General features: G+C 40.3%; 1 protein-coding gene across 1 annotated transcript; it reads right to left on the bottom strand.

The window, feature by feature from the left end:
* Positions 1–3,445: 3,445 nt before the first annotated feature.
* LOC124253989 (adhesion G-protein coupled receptor G2-like) lies at positions 3,446–9,886 on the bottom strand. Its single transcript, XM_046687843.1, has 8 exons — positions 9,877–9,886; positions 9,543–9,742; positions 9,249–9,416; positions 8,156–8,274; positions 7,101–7,363; positions 5,997–6,066; positions 4,981–5,180; positions 3,446–3,925 (listed from the first exon to the last, which is right to left on the bottom strand). The coding sequence occupies exons 1-8, from the start codon at positions 9,884–9,886 to the stop codon at positions 3,591–3,593; spliced, it is 1,365 nt and encodes a 454-aa protein (XP_046543799.1). The 3' UTR covers positions 3,446–3,590.
* Positions 9,887–13,009: the final 3,123 nt, after the last annotated feature.

Genomic DNA, 13,009 nt, shown 5'->3' with positions numbered 1-13,009 from the left:
CAAATGACATTACACCCTTTCGTGACATTGTCATGGAAACATGGCTTCATTAGCAGATGTTGAAGGAAATAGGGTATTATAATTTTGTGAAACAATATTTTGACGTGATATGCGAAGGGCTGAAACGGAATGATTATTGATCAAACGTATGACATTTACAGAGAAACCGAGACCTGTTTTATCTCAGTTTCAGTTTCAGGCTTAAAAGCGCTGTTATACTTGCAGTCTTTTTATAGCCTTTTTTTATCACAGGCATATCGGTTAAAAAACATAAGCTGCCCATATACAGTTATCGCTATGACGCAAGTCGATCCCGTTGCTAGGAATCACTGAAGAATTGCACGTGCACGGATGTTGAAACTGAATGCGATAACTCAAGTAGTGGTGTTTTCATTACTGGCTTACAAACTATGGATTGAATTCCTGCATTTTTATAGCACTTTTATATCAGGTAATATGAAAACTTAAAACTACTACTGCTGCTGCTGCTGTTGCTGCTACTACTACTACTACTGCAGGTAATATGAAAACTACTATACTGAAACTACTACTGCTGCTGCTGCTGCTTGCTGCTGCTGCTACTGCTACTACTACTACTACTGCTGCTGCTACTACTACTACTACTACTGCTGCTACTACTACTACTGCTACTGCTGCTGCTGCTACTACTACTACTACTACTGCTACTGCTGCTGCTGCTACTACTACTACTACTACTGCTGCTGCTACTACTGCTGCTGCTACTACTACTACTACTACTGCTGCTGCTGCTGCTACTTTTTTTGACGCCGCATCCAGCAATATTCCATATGGCACCGTCTTTGGATAATCGGGTATGGGCCAGACAATCCAGTGATCAACACCATGAACGATCTACGCAATTAAGATACATGTGTCAACTAAGTCTGCATGGATGGCTATTAATAGATCATAAAAACTTATTAATTATAGGTTATTAGATATTAAAGATATGTATTATTATACAGTAGCCCATATCAATAAAACTGTAAATTGATCGATGATGATAAGGCATCAGTCCAAACTGAAATAATGTACGTTGATGAGTGAAGCTCTGGAACAGAGTTCCCAACTAATGCAAACTCGAAACATTGAAATATTCTTTGACATCATCTTGTCAATCTGGTCGTGAAATACTGTCACATTGTTTAACATACTTGATAACAGATCTTCCACTACACTCTCTCCAACCAAGATCACTGTTTATGCGATATTTGATTTAATGGAGCAGACTGAGCAGTTGAAGGGAGGCCACTCTGTCACGCGAATCGCCGTTATCAACGTTCTACCACAAGAGCCAAAGCATGATTTCAACGTTCAAATCCTGAAAAGAGCAATACAAACCCTCACCAGACTAAAATTTTATTTTGTTCTATCTGGGGATTGAGACAAGGTTTAGCTGCGAGGAGTATTTTTGGGGGGTTTAGTAAAAAGATCATAACCAGCACCTTCTACTGATGTGGAATGGTTTACTTTGATCTCAAAGGAGAACATTAAGATACACCAGATATCAAGTTGAAGTGTAGCTCCATATTTTTTTGTCATTTGTACAGAGATGATTGTAATGTCTAAATTCTTTAAATTTGATTATATTGCCTAGATCATTGTCAATATACATTAATGCGAAAGTATGTCACTTTACGGTTTTTTTACCCAAAACCTGAGATTATATTCACGCCCTCCTCCTTGACAGTTCAGACTGTTGGTGGGACGGCATACAATATTCGTTATTGACCCTGACAAGAGGATAAATTGGGCGTCGGCTAAGGTAAAACTTAATAGTTTAAATGGTCATTTCTAAAAAATAATAAATAACAGACTGGGGTCCTGTCCGCTTATCTGGACTTGCCTCTTGGAAGGATAGAATTACTATACATCCATGGGCTCAGAATTCAGTACAGCCTTAGAGCAAGGCTACCCGATTCTATATGGTTACCGTTGTTGAGATCATGTCCCGAAGTTCGGAACTAGTTGCAAATTCCCGCTGTCTGAGAGCGTTAGTTCTTTACCATGAATGACATGGACAAAGTGACTGACTGGCTTCAAACATTGTGCCCAATGGGGAATCGAACCCGAGACCTCGGCGTCGGCGTGACAAGCGAGCGCTTTAACCACTAATCCACCCCACCACCCCACGTAAACGAACGAAACTATGGTAATGGAGGAATTGAATTGGGACAATTGCTCCAGTACATTAATGAAACAGGACACATTTAAGCTGAAATATACACAAGTATCATTCGATAACATATCAAATAATATAAGGTGGGTAAACCCTTGCCTGGCGTGTTCTATGCGGATGGAATCCCGCATACTGGATCAATAAGTAGGTCAGACGCGATGACATAGTTCCAGAGCATGACGAATGAATGCAGTTTCAGTGTCGTTGTCAGTTGGTTTCCTGGATCCGAAAGTCACCGACATGTACGACAGATTTAGGTGAATGCGGCATATTTTTCATATGTTCATATGCGAGTTTAGAAATTAACGCGTGACAACCCAAACATGCGTTAGTTATAATTCATGAACAATGAATCAGCCACCGAATTGTAACGGTTGCACATGGAGCATGAGCTATGACTCAAGGAACCGGAAGTAAGAAATGCTGCGTCAGTCATTCCAGACAATGTGAATAATACGTCTAGGTTCCAGATCAATGATTGCCACAGATCAATGATTGCCACAGATCAATAATTGCCACAGATCAATAATTACCAAAGATAAATGATTGCCACAGATCAATATTTGCCACAGATCAATGATGCCACCGATCAATAATTACCACAGACAAATGGTTGCCACAGATCAATGATTGCCACCGATCAATAATTTCACAGATCAGTCATTGCCACAGATCAATGATTGCCACTGATGAAGCAGGAGTACATTATTGCTGTAGCTACAGACCTAACTGGCCATGGTCTGCCTGTCATTTACTGTGTCAGAGAACCTTTTGGGGAGGAAGGCGAGTTTTGCTTACAGTTTCATCGAGAACGTGAAACAGAAATCTACAGTTGTCAATGATATTGTTGTTGATGGTGTTGTCAATAAGTACCCGTAAAGATCCGGGTTATAATTGATCTTCAGTGACCCATGCTTGTCGTAAGAGGCAACTAACGGGATCGGGTGGTCAGGCTCGCTGATTTGGTTGACGCATGTCAACGTATCCCAATTACGTAGAACGATGCTCATGATGTTGATCACTGGAATGTCTGCTCCAGACTCGATTATTTACAGACCGCCTCCATATAGCTGGAATATTGTTGAGTGCTGCGTAAACTTAAACTCATTCACTGATATTCGGAAGCACAAGCACACAGCAGTACTCTGTGGCAAAAATAACCAAAGTTGTGGGTACTAAGTAGATATTCACTTTCCAAGCTTTCAAAACGTTCAAAAACAACCCATAACAATGCAGTTTAAAGCTGTATGGAATCATCATTATACTATAAAGCTGAATTTGAATATAACATACTTAAAGAGATGGGAAAGTGCCCGCAAACAATTTATTGAGTGTGTAATAATGGATAAGTAAGCAACGTGATAAACTCAGGTGAACGCGAGTGCTAACATCAACCAAAAGAAAATGCTTTGCTTGAACGTCTCAGCTGAATTGGAGGATGTTGGTACGCCTCGTTAGACAGTCCAGTGTCGGTGGTTCGGTTCTGCTGCCCAATGGAACTGGAATGGTTCTGAGAACCCTTGTACAGCCGCGTTCTTCCTCCGCCATGTGGGCATTTCTTCTTCTTGCAGCACATCTCTCTCCAGCTGTCTCTCACCTCCTTGTTACGGGCTGTGAAGAGGACGAAGATGAGGAAGCCCTGTAAGGTGTTGGTGATGGTGAAGACGTACTGGAACACCACCCTGGCATCTGCGATGGCCAGGTAGCCGAACACCCAGCTTAAACCTGAAATTGATTGAAAGATAACATTGATCTCAGATTGCTGAAGCATCGGTTAGAATTGATCTTCAGTAACCCGTGACTAACGGGACCGGGTGGTCAGGATCGCTGACTTGGTTGACACATGTCGTTGTATCCCAGTTGCGCAAATTGATGCTCATGCTGTTGATCATCGGGTTGCCTTGTCCAGACTCGGTGAATTACAGACCGCCGCCATATAGCTGAAATATTGCTGAGTGCGGCTTAAAATTAATACGTTAGATGATACATCCCCCAAATAGATATCTTAAGTAACCATAACACAAATTCTGCTAAAACGTTTGGTTTTCTGGACAAAAGTCATGGTGATCAGTCTTGTTATCTGTATCATCTGCATTACATATAAACTGTCAGAAAAATAATACTTCCACCCATGTAATATGGTGGCCAAAATCGAAATGGATGTTCGAAGGTGATATAGTTCATACAGTTGTCATAATGGTGTTTTAAACTTTTGCTGTGGTTCAGAAAGGAAACACGGTGTAACAACTTTCACCATACTATACCTTTAACATGAAATACAAACAGTATCATTTTCTTGTACATGGACAGTTTTAGTTAGCAATAAATCTACATTAAATCGACATAAAGTGAATGAGTATGGTTTTACGCCGCTTTTAGCAATATTCCAGCAATATTACGGCGGGGGAAACCAGAAATGGGCTTCACACATTTTACCCATGTGGGGAATCGAACCCGGGCCTTCGGCGTGACGATCGAACGATGTAATCACTAGGCTACCCCACCGCCCCTAGCGACATAGATCACATCCTTACCTTTTCAGCTAGCTGAAGGAGTTAACCTATTGGTCATGTGAACAAGGCGTCCGATTTCGAATCAGAAGGTCCTTGGTTCGAATCCCAGCACGGGACTAGGAAACGTGTTTGGCCGCTACATATATAATAACGGTTACCTATTTACTGAAACAAGTACTGAATGAAAGCATTCTTGGAGTCCATGTATGGGTTCAAGCATTATATGGAGCTACACATTATTTTAAGCCCCTTGTTTCAAGTACCAACCCAGAAGTATAAAGCAGAATATAGACGCCCTGATGCTGACTGCATTTCTGTCCTGTTTTGACTGACTTGTGTGGACAGCAGTCGTCGACGTTCTGCAGATGTTGACCACAACCATGATGTAGAGGACGATGTTGCTGACGATGATGAGGCCAACAGGGAGGGAGAAGCCGTAGTAGAAGGTTGTCAAAGACATCCAGCAACTGTAGGTCAATGTTACGATATCGATATTGGTCAATTTAGTTTTCACTCTGGTACGATGCAAACCAAGGGGGGAAAGAATGTATTATTTCCGAGTTTGGTTTTTATTCTATTGCAAAGTGAAAGAACTCGTGTAAAATTTGACTATGTCTTCTAAATCATCACCCATTCCAACATTAGTTTGTTAAAAGTAATTTGTCGCTGTATAATTCGGTGTTAAAATAAATGGGTTAATGTAGTCTGGTAAGAAATGAAAATATCCCCAAGAAAATTATAAATTTGTGCCGAACAAGATGAGATAGCTAAGGTGCCCAACAGCAGTTGTGGATTATGCGAATTCACTCAATTAATTTCTTTTAAAAACATTATCAAATATTTTGAAAAATATACTTTTAGAAGTATTATTTGAATAATAACTTAGCGCTAGAAATGTATTATGTTGTTGCAAACTTATATTCTTTTCAATTAATTATCGGACGTATTGTAAAGTATACTGAGAGATGTAGTTTTTCCCGAGTGTCTTATTGTCTTTATTGTTCACTATTGGACCGAGCAATTCACCTATTGCAAGCTGACGGGGTCTCAGCGTATGAGCGTATCTATCAACCGAACCTCTGACATGGACTATTGTGGCATGTACTGTGACAATTTTCGGCAGATGAACACACAATAGGGCAATATAAGCTTTACCTGCATACATCTAACTTTGGTTTCCTTGTACACTCATAAGATTTGCGTTGATGCGTACCCAAACTGATCAGAGTACCCTTATCCCAACTTACCGTAGTAACATAATAATGGTCTATGACGTTACTTACTAAGTATCTCCCCCTCTGTAAAGGCCGGGGTCTATGGACAGAATGACAACTGGAGGAAGCAGGGGTATACCTAGAAACAAATGTCAAAATACATTTACTGAAATATTCATTGTTGAGAAAAAGAGGGAACGAAAGGCACCAGCCTGTAAGTCATAACGAAGTTGGCTGGTTTGTTGTTTAACGGCGCAATATTCCAGCAATATTCCAGCTATATGACGGCGGTCTGTAAATAATCGAGTCTGGACCAGACAATCCAGTGATCGACATCATGAGCATCGATCTACGCAACTGGGATACGATGACGTGTGTCAACCAAGTCAGAGAGCCTGATCACCCGATCCCGTTAGTTGCCTCTTACGACAAGCATGGGTTACTGAAGACCAATTCTAACCCGGATCTTCACGGGTACATAAAGAGGTCATAATGTGAGTCATTAAACTTGAATACACAATCTGGAAACGTTAAACGTGGCAACAAACGTTAGTTCACTTAGCCAAAATGAGCACCGGGCTACAGGCAAGATTATACCACGTATGGCAGCAATATCCCCAAGACAACCAAAGAAGCGGAAGTCTCCTTGTAACGACATTAAGTCAAGACAGAGTTGTCTGTCGTTTACAGTTGTTCCAGCGCCACCTACCCGTATCATCAACAGCGATGCAGACAATTGTAATCAACGTTGTCACACAATTGTGCCAGTTAACAGATATGCTGATGTTCACACACTTGAGTGTGCTTTGTGAAGAGTTTCCATTCAAGGCATAGTTGAAATACACTATAAAACTTGAAATGTTTTGTTATTACAACAACTGCAAATTTGAGTTGAGTTCATTACATTCCAGACTGTCACATCAAGTGGATGATTTTCTTATCGGTGAAATAATATCCCTATAACATATATCTGGTGAGAGTTCATTATTTCTGAACTGTAGGCCAGAGGCCCATAGTACAAGTAAAAAACAGTTACAATGGGTGTGTGGTACAAGCGCGTTTGCGTTTTAACAGTGCATGGGGTATAAACGTAGCAATAATATAATATATGAATGTGAATCTTGAATTTTGAAAAAACGTTTCACAAAATGGAAGTAATGATCTCACACTCACCCCAAGCTGGTATGGCTGTCTTCAGTATGAAGCTGGGGATGTAGGTGCCAAGAACTTTGACAAACAGGATGTAATGAAGCACTGCTTCTATCAGCATCCACATGAACGACGCCAGGATGAAGTAGTGCAGTAACACGGCCACCACGATACACCCAGTGTGATTCCCGGTCTGGTTGATGCCAGCCAGAAATACAATCCACGAACACAGCTCCGCCAGAGCCAGGTTAAACATCGTCTGCTGGGGACGGGTTTGACGTAACTTCCTGTTTGCGGGTAGGCAGAGAGACATCCTGTCATAACTCACACAAACATGCAGACACTGACGAGCGTACGCACACAAACACATCCGCGCACAGACAGTTATCAGGTATACTACATCTAACATTGACACATTTGCTGATGTAATCTTAACTAAACTAACGTTTAGCCTCTGAATATATATAATTTTGATAGAAACAAACTATTCTTTATGAATTTAAAGCGGAGATTCAGAACCTTAGGAAATCTAGGCTTGCTTTTTCAGGGCTTTAGTATTGCAGAAAGGGCTGGGCGGAAGTTAAAATAAGTTAAAGTCCGGGTCAGGGACTGTGAGACAACTTTCGTAAGATAATTACAGATTACTGATCACCAACTGTTCAAATCACAAAACGCGCCACTGTTTTCGAATAAGCTGCAATCCTTGCTTGCGTGTCTGAATTGAACATACTTGAATAGTTTGTGAAGTAGTGATACTTACAAATCACACATGTTTGACGTGCGAGAGTGATTAAGTGTGTGTATGTACAGACATGTAGGTCTGTAAATTTACATCATTACATTATTATAACGTTGCTATGGCGTCTACCATGGTAAAAAAAGCTTGACTGTCAAATTCGATTTTTAATGAACGATGTGTGTTTAATATATAGAAGGATTCTTCTATGGCGTGTTAACTCTCAAAATAACTATATGCATGACTCTCAGGCATCTTATAGTCGTGGTTTGCTGAATGTATCCAGACAGACTTGAAAGGCATCAGAATTGTATTCATACCAATACCCCAATAAAGCACTTACCTGAAGGTTACAAATGAGAGCACTGTTAAAGACAGCCCAAATATCGAGAGACTAAGTCCTATGATGGTGATGATGCTGAGAGCAAGGGAGTGTGTCAGACTAGCTTGGCCGTAGAAGTCCTACAGGAACAGAAACGGTGTGAAGTTGGCTGGCTTTGGGTGATGGTGAGTTTGTCAAGCTGTAATGGTGCATATGTCATGTGTATTGCATTACCTTGAAAGTCAAAAAGTCGTTGATTTTCATTTAATGTCATGAGATTGACCGTTACTCTTCAGTCAAGTTGTTGTTTATTGTTTAACGTGACACTCAGCAATGTTCCAGCTATATGCCGGCGGTCTGTAACTAATCCAGTCTGGACCAGACAATCAAGTAATCAACAGAATGAGCATCGATTTACGCAGTTGGGATACGATGACATGTGTCAACCAAGTCAGCGAGCCTGACCACCCATTCCCGTTAGTCGCCTCTGACGACAAGCATGGGTTACTGAAGATCAATTCTAACCCGGATCTTCACGGGTCTACAGTTAAGGTATAGCACGATATGTCATATTGTTATAATGCATACACATCAATTATTCATGTTACGATACGACGGAAGTAACTACCGTGCAATATACAATGCACCTGGGTTTGATGTTGGCTTGAATGAAATATACAAGAAATATTTATCCAATGGTGATACATTTGATACATATATCATACTTTTGTCAACACGTTTGTAGTGGTTCGGTGACTGTTTTCAGCCCACTAACCTTTCATGAACTGTAGTTACTGGTTCTGTCCAGTCTATCAAATGCATACTTTTGCCCGGCCGTTTATCTGATACATTCTCTAATTCAGATCCAAAAACATGTAATTATGCCTCTCACTGTTGACATAAAATGTCATTTCCCTTAGAAATTCCCAAAGACAAAATCACTTTTATTAACTAATAAAATTTATATAATATTTGTCCAACTATAGTTCTTAACTTGCGGTATCCGTTCGCCCCAAGAAAACAATTTTTCATTTTACCAGTGTACGACGTTCGTTTCTATGTGTGAAATAGGTCATGTGATCTTCCAGATGTATACAATGTAAAGCAGCAGTACCAGTAATACAGCGAAGTTTGTCAGGTGATCACAAATACAGACATCACGGCCATTCTCCTCTCTCACATAACGACAACCGTCAGTCGACCAAGATCCGGTGTCGTCATTTCCGGTGAAATTCCAGTACCCACAGGAAGTGACATCTGTGCGGGCGCCCGTATCTATGGACTGTGCAACCAAAAATGGCTCATCAAGTAAAAAAGGAATACGAAATTACAACACAAATGACAAAATATTTTATGGAAATAGATACTGGACTGACTTCCTGACTATTGAAGGAACTATTAGTTGTACCTTCATCGGCATGAAGACAGTTGTTACGTTGTACTGGTGCAAATCTCGGACAGGACGACCATCAACGAGAAGCTGAGCTGCAATGACCTTGCTGTTGAGTGTGTATTTGATGGCTGGCCTCGGTGTGTTCTCCCTTGCAGTAAACAGGCGGGTGTTTTTGAATACGCTCAGTACAATAGTCACGTTTTGACTACGAGAATCTGAAAAACATGTGATTACGTAGTCATAACAGTTCTTGATGAAAGAACACTGTTCGTCATTCCTCCACAATGTTTTGAAACGGTGTATGTGATGAAATATAGCACGTCAGATGACAGTTATACTGCTAACTTACCATTATACATGAGTATATATTTGTCTAGGAAGTTCATTTCATTACCATAAGGATAGTTAAATACGATTAATACAGATTGGTAATCAGAGCATATTTCCTTGCCGTTTGTATCCATAGTGCGTAACCTGTGGTCATGTTATCAACCACTGGTTTGCTTGTCCCCGACTCAGTTATTGTCTATCTGCGACGATATTACATCTGACTGCCGCGAAAAACACCCACTCACTTACCATTTACTATTTGCTGGATGTAATCCTTGGAAAATATAATTGCAGCGTCGGTCTCCCCGTAGTTCAGTTCCGAGAGGGCGAAGAGAGATACTAAGCTTTCATTCTTTACAGTTTTCTGGTATTCCTTTTCAGAAAACTGAAGACCAATCACAGGGTCTTTCTGGATCGGATCTGTCAAGTCCCAAACATCGGTGCCGAAGCTGCTGGTGACTATCCGCTGGTGCCCCGAGGGCTGTGGGTTGATCTTGCCCGTAGCCATGTCAACAGCGCCCAGGATTCTGAAGGTCAACGAGTTAAAATGCTGGATCTTGCAACATTTGCACAAAACACGTTCTTAGAAGATAAAAAATATTGCCAGAATATTTTTACTTTCAATATGAAATATCTGCATCTATCCGTACCTTGCTGAATTCGTTTCCAATCTGTGGACTATAAAATGCTGAAGCTGTTACTGCCCTCTGCTTCTTCCTAACTTCTGTAGCCATGAGATTATAATTCTTCCTAATAATGATCCAGGCACACGTTGGATCTCTTCCCATATCAACATTGTGTACCCAACTGAAGTAATATTCTCTGCTGACTTCATCCACACTCACATGTACAATGTAACAAGTTTCACTGTACTTGTATATATTCATGACAATGAGGACATGCTAACCTGTTGGGAACTTGGCCACGTCTCTCTACTTTTGTCATTACTGCATCTTCCGAGTCCAGCACTCTTTCGTAAATCCTCATCATATTCTGAAAAGTCTGCAATTCACAATATACGTTCAGGATTCCTTTATAGTTGGTATTTAAAGCAATAATGTTTATACCATTGGCGGAATCCGGTTCTGCAATAACAACATTTAGCCATATCTGCTAACGGGGTGTACTGCTTTAATGATGAGTGGATATAGCCCTACTTAAACGTTCAACAACCTACTTTGATTCTGGTACTCTACGAGTTCACACATGTTTAAATAATTCAAATTCATACGAATGCCAATATTTGGTTCGTACCATTTATATTTGGAAAGGCTTTATTCTGTTTCAGTGCACGGGGCGTTGTTCATTATATCAATCACTGGTGTGAATTATTCAGACATCGGATACTGATTATTTATAGAATGTACAATGTCATTAATGTATTTCAAATTCTCATTCAAATGTATATAAAAAGTCACATACTCGACGTTCTTGTCATACGGCAGCCATATAGTGGGAAGATTGTTCAGTACGGCGTTAAACAAACAGCTATATTTATTAATGGATTCGAATGTCAACTGAAAATTGAGCTAACAAAGATAATTAAACTAATAATTAAACTTTCCATTGCCCTTCAAGAGGTGTACAGACATATTCCTCACAACACATATACAGGTGCGTCTTCATACCTCTACGGACATCTCTGAGATGCTGGCAACGTTTTCCAGGATGCTGGCTATATAGATGAGGTCAGTCTCACTCAGCGTCGTCTCGTTGATGATCGCCAGGGACGTGTGCAGAACGTCGTCCACGTTGCTGTCAGTCACATCAATCTGTCACAGTTTGTACAATTGTCAACACCACTAGTCAAGGCATATACCATGTTAAATACGTATCTGTCAACGACATACTATATAGTTAGTTGGGAATTGTACATTCCTCAAACTAATCCGAAGTCAGATCAGGGACATTTCCAGTCACTGTTGTTTAATATAAATAGTTTATTTTTCTGAAGAAACCTAGGGTAGTTGACAAGGTCATTACAATGTACCTAAAATGAACGTCATTGCTAATGTGAGCACATTGCAGAGATTGCGAGATTACGGATGAATGATGTAGAATGTCAGTGTAAAATGATACCAGTTTTGACTATCATTAAAAAAATTCCTTTTGGAATAAACGACACAAACACTGTCCCTATGAATGGCCCATTGAAAATCAGCGATGCCACCAGGTTTTCGGGAAAAGGGTAAGCATGTAATGACGTCCCCGTAGCACCCGCCTTTTACAAAAAAATGCCCCAAAATGTAATTACAAAGACAAGGACTTTTGAAGATATGCTTTTTACTCTCTGAAAGATGAATCCTAACAGTTTTGTGGTGCACCAGACTCTTCATCAGTTTATCCTGTGAACAAATAATCTTTGTCGGGTTGTAGACAAAATACAATATCCACTCGTGGCAGAGTTACCTGTGACTGTTTCTTCAGTGTTGATGATACCACAGAGTTGGTTAAATCAGTCACATCACAGCCGGCCTGAAATTCGACCTTTCCCCAGTATGCGCCGTACAGCTTGTTTCCTTCGCACTTCCTTTTGCCCAATGCCTTGTTATCTGTGTATTACAAACATGAAAGCGGTTATACCTCGTTGAAATAGTAAATTATTTATCATACATCAAGAAAATGAAAAATCACTTGATAGCAATTTAATATTTTCTTAAAATCACTGGGATATTTCTCGATAATGGGATCATCCAATCCATTTAAAAGAACCGATCATTGAATCATGTGATGTCCTTTTTGAACTATTTCGTAATGTATGTAGTGTCCATTGTTGTTGAATAAGTATTGATTTAGTATATCGCACTGAAAATGTCAGAAAACAACACATCTGTACCCATGTTGGGAATCTTAATTCCGCGGATCACCGGGAGCATTGTCAACTTGGCTACTCGTCTTATCCGTGTTTTCCTGTTTTGTTTAGCTTGTGCGTGTGTGTGCTTCAAGCATGACTAGTTTACTATCTGAGTAGAGTAGGACCAGTATACTATCTGAGTAGAGTAGGACCAGTATACTATCTGAGTAGAGTAGGACCAGATATACTATCTGAGTAGAGTAGGACCAGTATACTATCTGAGTAGAGTAGGACCAGTATACTATCTGAGTAGAGTAGGACCAGTATATTCTATCTGAGGTAGAGTAGGACCAGTATA

Source organism: Haliotis rubra, unplaced genomic scaffold, assembly GCF_003918875.1.
Source record: "Haliotis rubra isolate DU_JTF1 unplaced genomic scaffold, ASM391887v1 Scf56, whole genome shotgun sequence".
Classification (NCBI taxonomy): Eukaryota; Metazoa; Mollusca; class Gastropoda; order Lepetellida; family Haliotidae; genus Haliotis; species Haliotis rubra.
The sequence above is the reverse complement of the archived record's forward strand: the minus strand, read 5'-3'. Positions and strand labels throughout refer to the sequence as shown.